The following is a 13,266-nucleotide window of genomic DNA, read 5'->3' as shown; positions in this document are numbered from 1 at the left end:
TGCATTCATCAATTGGAATGTGAGTGTGTGGGGCGGGGGGGGGCAGTGTTTGGCATTCAGAACAGAGGCAGTATTTAATCATATATAAGGGAGAAGAAACAGGGAATAAACTGGAAATTCCCTCAAAGGGACAACTAGATTCTTTAATGGAAATTTTCCCTGAGCCCGCTCACTTTCTGCCTCTTCCATTTTTAATGACATGCCTCATTTATTCTCCCCCTTTATGAGACATGATTTTTTAATGAGGATATCCATGTCTTATAAGCTCAGCTTCCCAAGGTTACCCACCCGCAGTTCTAAACCATGCTCATCTTGATTACCAAATAAAGTTACGTGGCAGTGTTCCCATTGGTAGCCACCATTAATGGATCATTCACAATGGAAGGGTGCAGATGTTTCTAAAACATTCAGAGCCTCATCCTCGCCACCCTCTCGTGGTTCCAGTCGTTCCTAGATGATAAGAGTGTCTGGGTGACACAAAATGGTGAATTACCAAGAGGCCCTTATCCTCCTCATTCAGTCATATGATATGATGAGATTTCTAAACAATCTAGAGCATTCTCAATATACAACTGATAAGCAAGTTTTTTCTCAGGCTTGAGGGAATGCCTAATGGCGTAGTCAGCTCGAGGCACTGAGTTGCCTCAGCCTCAATCCTGGGAAAACACAAGACTTGCTACTGGGACATTTGAAAAAATTTGCTCCTCAGGGTCCCTGCTTATTGAGGGCATTCATTAAAAGACCACAAACCAAGTTAATATGCATCTTAGTAGCATCATGTGCCTGCCACAAAGCACCACTTATTAGTGAAAAAGTAGAAGCTAGACCAATACCCCACTCTAGTTATCATAACCTTTCTAAGTTGCTATGGTGGCAAGCCCAGTACAAATACTTTATTTCATGACATCTGATGCTATTGTCCAATTGCAGAATTTAAGCAGGCTATGTCCCTATTAATATCATGACACTCTCACAACAGCAAGGCATGTGTCCTGAGTGCTATTTAATTGCAATTCCCTTTCAGCACGGCTTCTCAATCACCTGTAAGACATTCAAAACGCAGCATGTCATTCGCCAGTTTGCACAATTATAAGCATTTTGTCCACCCTGTATTATGTATTATTTACATTGGGTAGGATAGACTAGCCTAGAAATACCCAAAGCACCTTGAACCCAGATGGGAGCAACAAGGCATAAAACCAGAAAAGCAGATCTATCCCTGAAGTGGATAGAGCAAATATTTTATTGATTTACTTACTTTTTGGAACTACTGGGTGAATCTCAGTACTTGGTTTATTCAATCAATTGTAGATGGTGCCTATTCTGAAAAGAACAGATATCACAGAGCTCCCAGATTCCTGAATACAGACCTAAATCTGTGCTGACTACCCTGAAACATCAATTTCAGTGAGCTTGCAGTGTTTAAATCAGCAAATTTGGTTCACCGCGCAGAGAGGTTCATTAACAATTTGCCAGGCTAAGCATCAGGATAGTACAATGGCCTGAAGAGAGACAAGCACCATGAACACATTTTTACTTTTAGTAGAACTTCTCTATTAATGTAAGATATTTGCTCCTGAATTACATAAAAGAAAACAGCACCAGTTTTGCTCACTGCTGTGTTCTAAAAGTTCACATGGTGGTCAACAAACCAACAAGTACTTTATCTGAAAATGATAAAAATTAACATCTGAGACTAGCATTAGTGGCCATCTTGCCAAAGAGACATGTAACTACACACTGAATACTGCTTTAACATTACTGCTGTAACATATAAATATTAAAAGCTCCGATTTTTAACTCGGTAACCAAATATGGGGAAAAGTTGGTCTTTGAGAAGCATATGAATTTTCACTACGCTGTAATCAGCAAAAATGAGTGTAGTTCTTCTTTCAAGCATACAGTGGGTAGGGAGATTTATCCCACAGCATGGTGTTGTTTTCTAAATGGCCCAATTCTGAGTGACATTGGCAGTGGCCCCAGGGGAATCCTACTAGTGATCTGTGTGTAATAAATATATGAATGAGAAAGAATGGGATATAGGGATAATGATCACCCAAAAGAAAGTAAAATGTCTATATAGCTACAGACATTTTCGCTGGTGGCTGACATTGCTTACCTAAGCTGATCACAAGAAGAACTTTGCATTTCAAGAATTTGTATTCGGGTATCTGAACTTTTGCTTTGTAAGAGGGCTCAAAGGACAAGCACATTTACCTTTGGCAAAAGAGGACTTTGAGAAACAAGATCCTAATGAGAATCAAATTATAGGCCCAATACAAAAGGCTGCTTTTAAGATATTATCAACATTTACATGCTGTAAGAAATAGTGGAATTTATATAAAAACAGCATTGCTTAGAAGACTAATTATATAAAGGTAATATTTAGCAGGCCACACTCCAATTAATATAGAGCTGATATTCCATACCAGTGAACTTTATGCAAAGGTCTGACCAAATCACTCTAAAAAGGAAATGGAATTGCTGGTCTGTTTCCTTCATGCTGCCTAGAAATAATTTCAAAATACATACAAGTGGTTAAGGATTGAGAGATGAACTCCCGGATTCTAGTCTCAACTCTGCTATTGACTCATGTGAATTTGCGCAAGTCACTTAACCTCTGTGCCCCGTGTTCTCCTCACATCCATCTGTAAAGAATATTTTAAGTACTCTGAAATCTATGGTTGACAGGTACTATGTAAGGACAAAGTTTAAAATGTAGATGTTTATAAGTAGGAAACCATTAAGTCATACAATTCAGATTCCCTAAGATCCATCTTCTTCCCTTCTTGAAGTCCAAAGGGACCCAATCCAGAATAAACACACTTAAGATAAATTATGTATAGCACCTATTGTGATACTATATGCACTGGAAGTTGAACATGAAAGCTTAATGCCATGGAAGAGAATGTTCACCAAAACTTAGATCTAAATTCTCCTAAGCTTCACAGACAGTTGATCTGAATTCAACCACTGACGTACAGGCCTAACTACATTTAATCTGTACCCATGCCATCAGTATCACCTGACAAACTAAGACTCCAGAAACCGAGAGTTTCTATTCAATGCTTCCCAAGATGAGGCAATCACAACCATAGTCTGCCAATGCTATGAAAGCCAAACAGTATAAAATCAAAGCCTGCCTGGGTGTGACAATTTGCTTGTAGCAAAGGCTGTGCCTAATATTACAAAATGTAAATTTTTTGAAGAGTCAGGCATCTATAATGATGCAAAGTAAACTGTTGATTTAAGCAATTTATTGAAGATGATTAAGCAGTATTTATGGGGCAAGCATAGTTGCATATATCATACTTTACTATCAATTCTATTCAATATATATTGTTTAGTTCTTTGGAGAACCTTCCTTTGCAGAATTGCTGCATACTACAGTTGTAGAAAGATCGCCTCTAATTCCTATTCATTCTATGTGCTTTGGAGGTTTGAAGCTTTCTGAAAACTTGTCCTAGTTCCCATAATTTAAATAACTGGTGTCATAGCTATAAAGTAAATATTTACTATTATAAACCAAAGCCTGTTTTGTTTTGTTATGTTTGCCTTTATAGTTTCTAGTAACTCTATATCCAGGAGTCCCTAACACTTAGCCAAGTGTCTTGGTAGCCTTAGGCACTGGACATGAATTCCACATTTTTATTTCATACTGAAGTAGAATGATGAAGCTTAACTCAGTTGCTATATACACCCCACCCAGCCCTCCCAGTAAGGGGTGTCTTCCAACTCCCAATCCAGTAACCGCTGAATTAACAAGGCACTGAATAAACAGGTTTTTCCTGAACGGATGTTTCTGTATGCTGCTCTGATCATTTTTTATAGCTTCACCAGGAAGAGCAAGATGAAAGCTAGAAAACTCAAGTGAATCAAAAGTGCTCAATCCCCAAAAAGTTCTTATTGCTCTGTCAAACTGAAAGAGTTTTTAAAGATCAAGAAGAATCACTGTCCTGTCTATAAATTTCAAATAACATGCCTGCTGCACATAAACCTCTTTATGCGTCTACTACTGTACACCACCCAATGTTCTCTGCTCCGTGCTGCCCTGCTGTGTATACAATTCATTTTCAAAGAAAAATGCTTAATAAGATTGCTTCTTTTAATCTTAGGAAACATAATTCAAATAGCTTCCTAACAAAGGCCCTCTTTTTAAAAAATCCCTGAGGTCAGAAATATGCAGGAGGGCTGAAGCCTAAGTACAAACATCAGTAGTAAGTTTATAAAACAAGAACAGTGTTAACTTCCACAGTACTTAAATTGTGTATGTCATACTACATTAGAGTGCTTTTAATTCCACAGACCAATAGCTAAATCAGTTAGGGGAGGGCATAAAAACACTAGTTACTATGCAGTGGATATAGTTATAGAAAATGGGTGAGCAGGTATATAAAAAACCAAAATACACATATTTTAATCTAAAATGACAACTTAAAGCTTTATGGAATAAAACCTACGTACAGAATAAAAGTAACCCTTTTCTACAAAACAGGTTGCCTCATCATTTTATGCAGCCAGCTCTCAGTCTCTCGAGAGGCTCCTTCAGAACAATAAGAAAATATAAATCAAAATCCTAAAGTGAGCAAACTAAAGACCATTAGCAAGATCCCTTTATGATGAAAGGTTGGCAAATGCATGTAACAAAGAATATTTTTAGTTCTAAAATGCTTTATGAATGGGATTGTTTTAATACACTTATCAATATAGTCAGGATTTTTGTGTACAAACAGATTACAGATGGGAGTTTTAATTTTACACTAAGTAGTCATGTGTGTTTTCACAAACATTCCACATCTACCTTGGGGAAAAGAAAGCCCCCTTGGCACAGAACCTCCATGGATTGGGATGGGGTTAAATGTCTGGAGGCCTTTCTCTGGGGGAGAAAATAAAACATTTCGAGCAAGTGAATTCAGTGAACTGCCCACAAGTGTAAAGTTCTATGAAATGGGCAATTTGAATTTTTATTTTCATGTCCTAGTCAAAGAAGCTATGCAGAAATTTGTCTGAGTACTTTTTGCAGAAAGCTGAGCACTATTGCTCAACTTGTTAGTGCCTTCAAGGACTGATTCTACAAACATCCTCACGTGTTTGAAGATGAGAGCTTGAAACCTGGAAATGCCTATCAAAGCAAGATTTATATATTGCATAACAAGCAGAGTGCTCATCTTTTTAAAAGTGCAAGTATGTATCAAGAGGAAAGTCTGTACAATCCTGAGGACAATGCTGCAGTACGCAGTTCAATTACTGACAATTCACCATCCCAGTAAGCTACTAAACTTTCAGTGTCGCAGGGAGGAAAATGGAGAGCAATTGTTTTTTGAAAATCCCTTATATTACAATGTAGGTCCCCTCACTCATTTGGTCAGATGTCTATGGAAGGCTACTATAACTAAGAACCTAACATTTCCCTTTTCAAGACCACAGTTTATTCTTTTGAAAACTAGCAACTTTCCAAATGAGAGGTCAAAGGGTGGCGACAAATTGTGGCTTTGCTCTTTTGAAATAGATCTTTTGTAAGTCTAATTCTGAAAAGCTAAAAAAAATAAGTATCAGAGGGGTAGCCGTGTTAGTCTGGTTCTGTAGAAGCAGCAAAGAATCCTGTGGCACCTTATAGACTAACAGACGTTTTGCAGCATGAGCTTTCGTGGGTGAATACCCACTTCTTCGGATGCAAGTAATGGAAATTTCCAGGGGCAGGTTGGCAAGCTATTCACAGTCTTTGTTTAATCCTGAGCTGATGGTGGCACATGATGGCATATATTACATTGGCATATATTACATACATATATTATCAATGTAATATATGCCATCATATGCCAGCAATGCCCCTCTGCTATGTACATTGGCCAAACTGGACAGTCTCTAAGGAAAAGGATAAATGGACACAAATCAGATATTAGGAATGGCAATATACAAAAACCTGTAGGAGAACACTTCAACCTCCCTGGCCACACAATAGCAGATCTTAAGGTGGCCATCCTGCAGCAAAAAAACTTCAGGACCAGACTTCAAAGAGAAACTGCTGAGCTCCAGTTCATCTGCAAATTTGACACCATCAGCTCAGGATTAAACAAAGACTGTGAACGGCTTGCCAACTACAGAACCAGTTTCTCCTCCCTTGGTTTTCACTCAACTGCTAGAACAGGGCCTCATCCTCCCTGATTGAACTAACCTCGTTATCTCTAGCTTGCTTCTTTCTTGCATATATAAACCTGCCCCTGGAAATTTCCACTACTTGCATCCAAAGAAGTGGGTATTCATCCACGAAAGCTCATGCTGCAAAACGTCTGTTAGTCTATAAGGTGCCACAGGATTCTTTGCTGCTTTTAAAAAAAATAAGGAATTAGTTAATTTTTAAAACAGATTTAACTGCTTTAATTGAGAGGACACTTTGCACAGTAGTAAAAGCACAAGATGAGGAGTAAAAATACCTAGGTTTTGTTTACTGCTCTGCCAGCAGATCTTGGGCAAGTCACTCAACCTCCTGTGCCTTGGATTCCCCAACTGTAAGAAGAGGATTTGTCTAATCCCAAATTGTGCTCCAAGACTTTGAGACTCTCAAATGAGTAGTACTATAGAACTACTAGGCATCACAAACACCAAACCAATTTGTACATGGCCACCACAATACTGAATGAGCTACCTTCGCTGTTACAAAAATACCAAGCAAATCAACACAAGAAATCATCCCTATTTTTATCTACAAAAATTAGGGATGTGTCTTATGGCAAGTCACTAAGAGTCATGAGGTAAAAACAATTAAAATCAACATTTGTTCACGTAAGTTATTTACACAGACATATGCAACACTCGTCAATAAAAAATTAGCATTTAGGTATGGCTGCTATAGGATCTCTGTCACAAGATATGCTCCAATATGTACTTTTGTATTTCATTAAGCTTTTGAGTAAAGATATCTTTTCTAAAAGTCACACTCAAAAATTTGTGTTTGTTCTTCCATACTCTTGCATTCTAAATAAGCTAATTTTCATAATATGAGGGCAACACTCATTAACAGATTTAAATAAGAAAATAAATGTTAAATGAAAGGGAGAACCAGGAACAGAGAGTTAATCAAATACCCCCATTCTGTTTCAGGAGCAAAGGTAGATTTTGGTACCGTACTAAATATGGATCTAAGAAGATTCTGGTAATGAAAGTCTCAGACAAAACATGATTACCTCCTCAAGGACGCTTCATATATGTGCAACTACATACACATATTCCATCATAAGCAAAAATCCTCATGACTGATTTGACATCAGAATACAATCTGAACCCTACCTCCAGCATAACAAAAACCTATGGCCAAATTTTACATATTTTTTCCCCAGTGTTCTCAGAACTGAAGTCACCTTTTAAAATGATTACAAAGGTATTAAGGATTTCACACCACAAATGTTATAAAAAGCAGTTACCTAAAATGGTCTGGAAAATCATCAACATCTTTTCTGGATCTGCAGTGCTGGAGTCCTGTTTTGCTGCCCTGCCCTTTTCTTGTTCATCATAGCACATAAGTGATAGTAAGAGACTGGAAAGCATTTCACTCCAACACTTTCCTTTTCCTGGCATGAAGAAGTGTCAGACATGGTCTTGACATATATACCTTCATCTTACTGTTTACATAAACAGACACCAGTATGCTATGTAGAATTTATATTTAGCCATGATAAAATATCAGACATATTTTTGGATTTAGAACATAATACAAAAGCCACACTCAGGAATCACTTAGCTTTGTTAATTTCCTTGATACTAAAAGGAGCACATTTCCATCAGTACATATACATTTGGGCCTTAAATGCGGCACCAAGTACACACTTGATCTCATTCTGTCACTCTGTACATCAGCTACGTGTCAGGGTACAGAATGAATTAAACAGCAAGCCAAGTCTTGCTGCAGTGAGGCTGAAAAAAGACCAGCTCCAGCTGTGTCCCTTTGCTAATGGTCTGAGTGTATGAATTTGGTATATTGGACACCAGTTCTTTATATTATTTCCAACTCTTAAAATTAAGATCTATTATTGCTACGCAGTCCAAGGTTACGGACTCTACCTGATGTTTAAACTGCTAGTAATTCTGCAGTAAAAAGAAATCCTTAATGAAAGGTATTGCCAGCAGCTGCTGCTGTTTTCAGAAGGCTGCATAGGCCCTGAAAACCAAACAAACTGAATAATTTACCAAGGGGAAATGAATTGATCCTCCCTCTGATTCTACAAGGTCATTATAAAATATATTTAGATCTCTTTGGGGTTGTAGTTACCATGACAAATGTTCTGAGGTTCTTCTAATCTACTGATCTTTCATCCCCAAATTACTTAAAAGTAGGTCATCCTGCTTCTTACTGCAATCATTTTGCAATCTTTACTTTTGCCCTTGTCTGAAGATCCTGAAAAACAAGCCACTAGACATTAAAGAACCTTGTGTTTTGGATCCACCTTATGAGGTCTTTTTTAAACATATGAAAGCTACCAAGCTAGGTCTTAACTAGTGGTCAGCTAGAGAGACAACTATTACCATCCAAATATTGATTGTATATCTGGATCAATATCAGATAGCTAATTTTAACCTCCACAAACTAGATATGTTTCTCATGAATTTGAAGAGTCAGACAACCTGCCTCCTGACAGTATAAGGTGTAGCACAGTGCAGGCCAACAACCGACTAGTCCAGATCTATTTTTAGTAAAGATTTAATATTGTATAACCAATATTTGTTCCATTCCTGGTGAGAAAAAAAAAGTTATGTAGTTCACTGAAAAAAATAAAAAATCAGATTAGTAATTTCAATTGTACAGGGGAAAAATAAAATCTAAAAAAATATTTAAGTCATGTCACAATGGAAATCCATGAACTATTTTGCAACACAAGGCAGATGACAGATTTAAGGATTACTGAATGCTCGTTCTCAACATATAGTGCAATATCATTTCCAAATAGTTAAAATCTTTAAGTGTTAAAGTAAAAAAATATTTCATTTCTTCACTCCTTTTTATGTTACATTTTAAAAAAGCAGAAACATTTGTTCACTAACTGTTATTGCTTACTGCGTGTAATAATTACACGATGGAACTGAACTTTAATAGATGTCCCGCTGGGCTATAAATAGATATTTATCTGACAAGCACTATTGAAAAAAAAAATACATGATTCACAGCTCAGAGATCATGAAGACTGAAATGTCACAGGGTGAATTACAAGTTAGACATGTTCACTTTATTTAAATTTAAATTCATTTTCAACCATGCAAGTCTGATAATCGAAGTATATTGGGAAAAAAAACTTATTTCTATAAAAATTTAATTAAATCATTTTTCCATGTATATTAGCAGAGTAGACTCACCTGAAAAGGAAATATGTTGTCGGCTCTGTTCAAACTATCTTCCATCCAAGATTTCGGAGCAAAGGCTGAGCTGGGCCTAGCATACTTCTGCAACTGGATATGATTACTTGCAAAATTCTTCTTCAGGGGTGAGATGGAGTTCAGGGGTGTTATCCCTCCATTCAGTCCCCTGCGGTGGTCTCGCCCTTGGGACCCTCCCCACCCACCATATCCACCGCCACCGGGGCTCCATGAAGAAGATGGTGTAGGTGATGGGCTTTGGTAGCTGCTCCATGGAGAAGGTGGTTTGTTAAGATTATTAGCCAAATGAGGCAGTTGATTAAAAGCAGCATTTCTATGTGTAAATGGAGGTGGATGAGGGCTTGCAGGCGATCTTCTCTGTTGCTGATGCTGATTGTGATGATGCTGAAAATGGGGGTGATGAGGGTGGTGTTGAGAGAGGGGTCCAATCTGAGGGGAAAAGCTACCGCCAAAGCCAGGGCTGACATGATGTGGAAAATTCTGAAATAGCAGAGCACCATTATTAGCTGAGGCAGCAGGGACCCCTCCCTGGTGAAAAAAACTGGCATCTTCATTGATTATTGTAGAAGAAGAAGGAGCTATAGCTGCTGACCAGTTACTAAAACCAGTCAAAGAAGATGCAGTGGATGTTAAGGGCTGAGTTGAAGTACCTAGCCCTGAAGCCTCTTGATAATCAAATCCTGTTAACACTGGTGATTCTATTCTTATTTTCTCTTTCCCGTTGCCATTCTCTGAAGAATTGTCTCCCTGATTTTCCTCAGATTTAGCTTTCTCGGGTTCAGGCAGCATGCCTGCTTCCTGACTTTGACTAGGGGAAAGCTGCTGTTTTTCTAGAGACTCTTGCTTTTCCTGTTGCTGAGTTTTAGATTTTTCTGACCCCAGAATCTCATCCTGAATGTTATGGGCAGCTGGAGCAGGAAAGAGCCAAGCTGACCCAGCACTACTGCCATTGGCAGCTGTGTTATTATTTATAAAAGCAGCAGGGCTGGGGGCTGCATTTTGATGATGGTGTGGAGGCTGCAGATGTGGATGAAATCTCACTGGAAAAGCTGATTTATTCCCAGTGTTGTTTTGCACTAACACTCCAAACCCGTAATCCCCCATTTATTATATTTAGGATTTGATTTTCTCCTGTAAAAAAACGTTTAGTGTTTCTCTCCTCCGCCACCAAAGAGGAACTAGCAAATATCTTGTTTTAATCTAGATACAGTTTCTTCCTCCACACACTCCTTAGATATTTCTGATTTGGATATAAGTTCTGGTTCTTTCAAAGATAAATCTCTTTAAATATTTAACGTGTCAATTTATGTTTGTTTCCTTTCTCTGGTTAGAAGGAAAAGAAAAATAAATCTTTGGTTAGCAAAATAAGAGGTTTCCTTTTCCTAAAGGAAATGCACATCAATAAGAGAAAAATCTTCAGCAGACAGATATAAGGAGATTTTAACTATCCTGTTTTTTCCTCCTCAGCAGCCTTGACTCGGCCATAAATGAGTTAAGAGGAAAAGAGAAACAATGACGTCTGGTCCCTCCACCTCTTGACTGGGAAAAAAAAAAAGTCTGGAATAATTTAATAAATTCTATATAATCTAATATATATTTGTTTCCTGTTCAAAAGAGTCCTTGCTGTTGATATGGGAAGATTTTACCTCAGGATTTTAGCATTCAGTGGGGGAGTGAATTGTGCAGGAAGCTTTTTTTCCCCTGCTGCTGCTGGGTAAGCCTTTATTGTGTATAATAATAATATATACTATTTTGTATGTGTCCTTTAGAGGAGTCTCGGCTTATTGAAGGGGTAAGATTTTTATCTCAGAAAGTCAGTATTCTGGAGATGAGAGGGGAGTGAGCTGTGCAGGAGAAGGGTGGATTCTTGATGTTGCTCCTGTTGGGTTGGGTTTCTGAGCTCGCCAGGCTCACCTCCTATTTATGATCAGATATTTGTGTGTCCTTCAGATGAGTCCTGGCTGTCCGAAGAAGAGTTTCATCTTAGAAATCTGCATTCAGCATTCGGGGGAGGGAGGAGAGCAGGCAATGACTTGTGCAGGAGGAGGGTGAGGGAGGTGTCTTGCTGCTGCTTCTGGAAGGGTGGTTTCTGGTACTGGGCTTGCCTCCTTTTACTGAGCTAGGTAGGCTTCCTTCAGCTGCGGGAGCCCTTGTCTGCAAGGGAAGGTGGATTTTACCTCAGGGACTCGGTATGCGGCAGGGGACGAGAGGCTGGTGCAGGGAGGCTAAGGTCGCCAGGCCCCTGTTCTCTATGGGGTACCCCCTTCACCCCCCCCCTCAGAAGTCCTGGCGTCTGGGAAGGCAGGAGGGATTTTACCTCAGGAGAGCAGCCGCCTCCAGCGGGGAGGGGATGGTGCAGGCGGCGAGGGGCCAGGGTCCTCTCTCCCCCATGGAAGGTGTTTAACCGGCTCTCCCAAATCGCCCGCAGATTACGGGACAGGGTCACGATCGATTAGTACTGCAGGGGAGGGAGACCGCTGGAGTCACCAGGGGGGTGGGGTCCTGCGGCGGCGGCTCCGAAGCGTCCTTTCCTTGCTTCGCGTCCTCGCAGCTGCAGGCGATTTCCCTTACCCCTCATGTAAAACCATCGATTATCGCGGGGGGAGGGGGCGCGAGACCGGCTCCGAGGAGTCGGGAGGCGTTTCAGTAATCGGCGAGTCTGGGTATTACGGAATCTCTTGTCCCCGGCCGCCTCCTGCTCGCTGCCGCAGCCGGTACCTCCCTCCCCTCCCGGCCGCCGCCGAGTCCCGTCTCCTCAGGACAGAGCCGCTGAGCGAAATGACAACCAGCTGGAGGGAGGCAGCGCGGCACTTCCGGTTTGGGAGAGGACACGCCTCCTGCCCCGCCTCCCTCGCGTCTCCTCAGGCGGAGGCCGCGCCCCCGCCTGCTTTACAAGCCTCTTCCTGGCGACGCCATGAGATTCAAGGAGGGGCGGCGGCCATTTTTGGTAGGGGCACGGAGGTGCCACACCGACCGTCATCTTTGTGGTGGGCATGCTGCCCTGCTTGGTGGCCATCTTGGATTGGGGCAAGCATCTGCTAGCTGCCAGCAGGACGGCCATCTTGGACTGAGGAAAGCAGGTACTCCTTGAGCAGCCATCTTTGAATATGGCAGCGCTCTGGAACTGCTGCTTCTCTGTTGTCCTGAATGGATGAGAAGGAGCAGGGGGCACGTCCCTGGGCAAAACTCCATTGTTAAATGGGGGAGGCGAAGGGGCAAAAGGCCTGAAACCAGTAAGAGGCAGAACTGCACAGGGAAAAGCTGGGGAGCACGTAACACCCGCTGCCAACCCCCTATCACTGTATGCCCCAAGGGCTCTGGCCACGCCAAACTCCACCTCCCAGTAATGCCCTGAGGGTTTCGGCTCACTGCAAACCCCACCTCATTGTAACACCCACACCTTGAAAGCTCAGGCCCGTTTCAAGCCCCATCTCCCTCCCCCCACTGCCCCGAGGGCAGAAGCCTTTTGCAAACCCTGAAACCACAAGGGCTGAGCAGTATAGCAATCCCTCCCTCCCTGCACTGCCCTATCACCCCGGGGACTGATGTATGTTACAAAAGCTACTTTGCTATAGGACTTCATCACCCTGTGAACTGAGGCCCATTGCAACTCCACCCCCCTGTAATCAATACCACGTCATCCCAAGGGTGGATTGCAGGGCACAGACGTGATGAGAAGTGAATAAGAATGGAACAAAACAGGAGAAAGAACAAGGCGCAAAGAACCCATAAAATATTTTTTTTATTAAAGTTAATGTTTAAAATTAAATAGACACAAGTTAAGAGGGAAGGTACTGTACATCTGGGGTCAGGCTTGAGTTATGAGGAATTACAGGTATCGATTGCAAGGGTGAAGAGATACATACATATCACATAACGAGCATAGACCCAGATTGGGGT

General features: G+C 40.9%; 1 protein-coding gene across 3 annotated transcripts in view; it reads right to left on the bottom strand.

Moving 5' to 3' along the window:
- CPEB4 (cytoplasmic polyadenylation element binding protein 4) overlaps nt 1-12,155 on the bottom strand; it is a 94,565-nt gene extending 82,410 nt beyond the window's left edge. For 2 of the 3 annotated variants that reach the window (XM_045028541.1, XM_045028540.1), the window contains exon 1: nt 9,346-12,155. In XM_045028541.1, the coding sequence (XP_044884476.1) occupies nt 9,346-10,470 (1,125 nt within the window). In that variant the 5' untranslated portion in view covers nt 10,471-12,155. The remainder of the gene's footprint in view (nt 1-9,345) is intronic. The other variant, XM_045028539.1, reaches the window with a different exon arrangement.
- Between the last annotated feature and the right edge of the window lie 1,111 nt (nt 12,156-13,266).

This window comes from Mauremys mutica, chromosome 8 (genome assembly GCF_020497125.1).
Source record: "Mauremys mutica isolate MM-2020 ecotype Southern chromosome 8, ASM2049712v1, whole genome shotgun sequence".
In the NCBI taxonomy this organism is placed as follows: domain Eukaryota; kingdom Metazoa; phylum Chordata; order Testudines; family Geoemydidae; genus Mauremys; species Mauremys mutica.
This window is presented reverse-complemented; position numbering and strand designations above follow the sequence as displayed.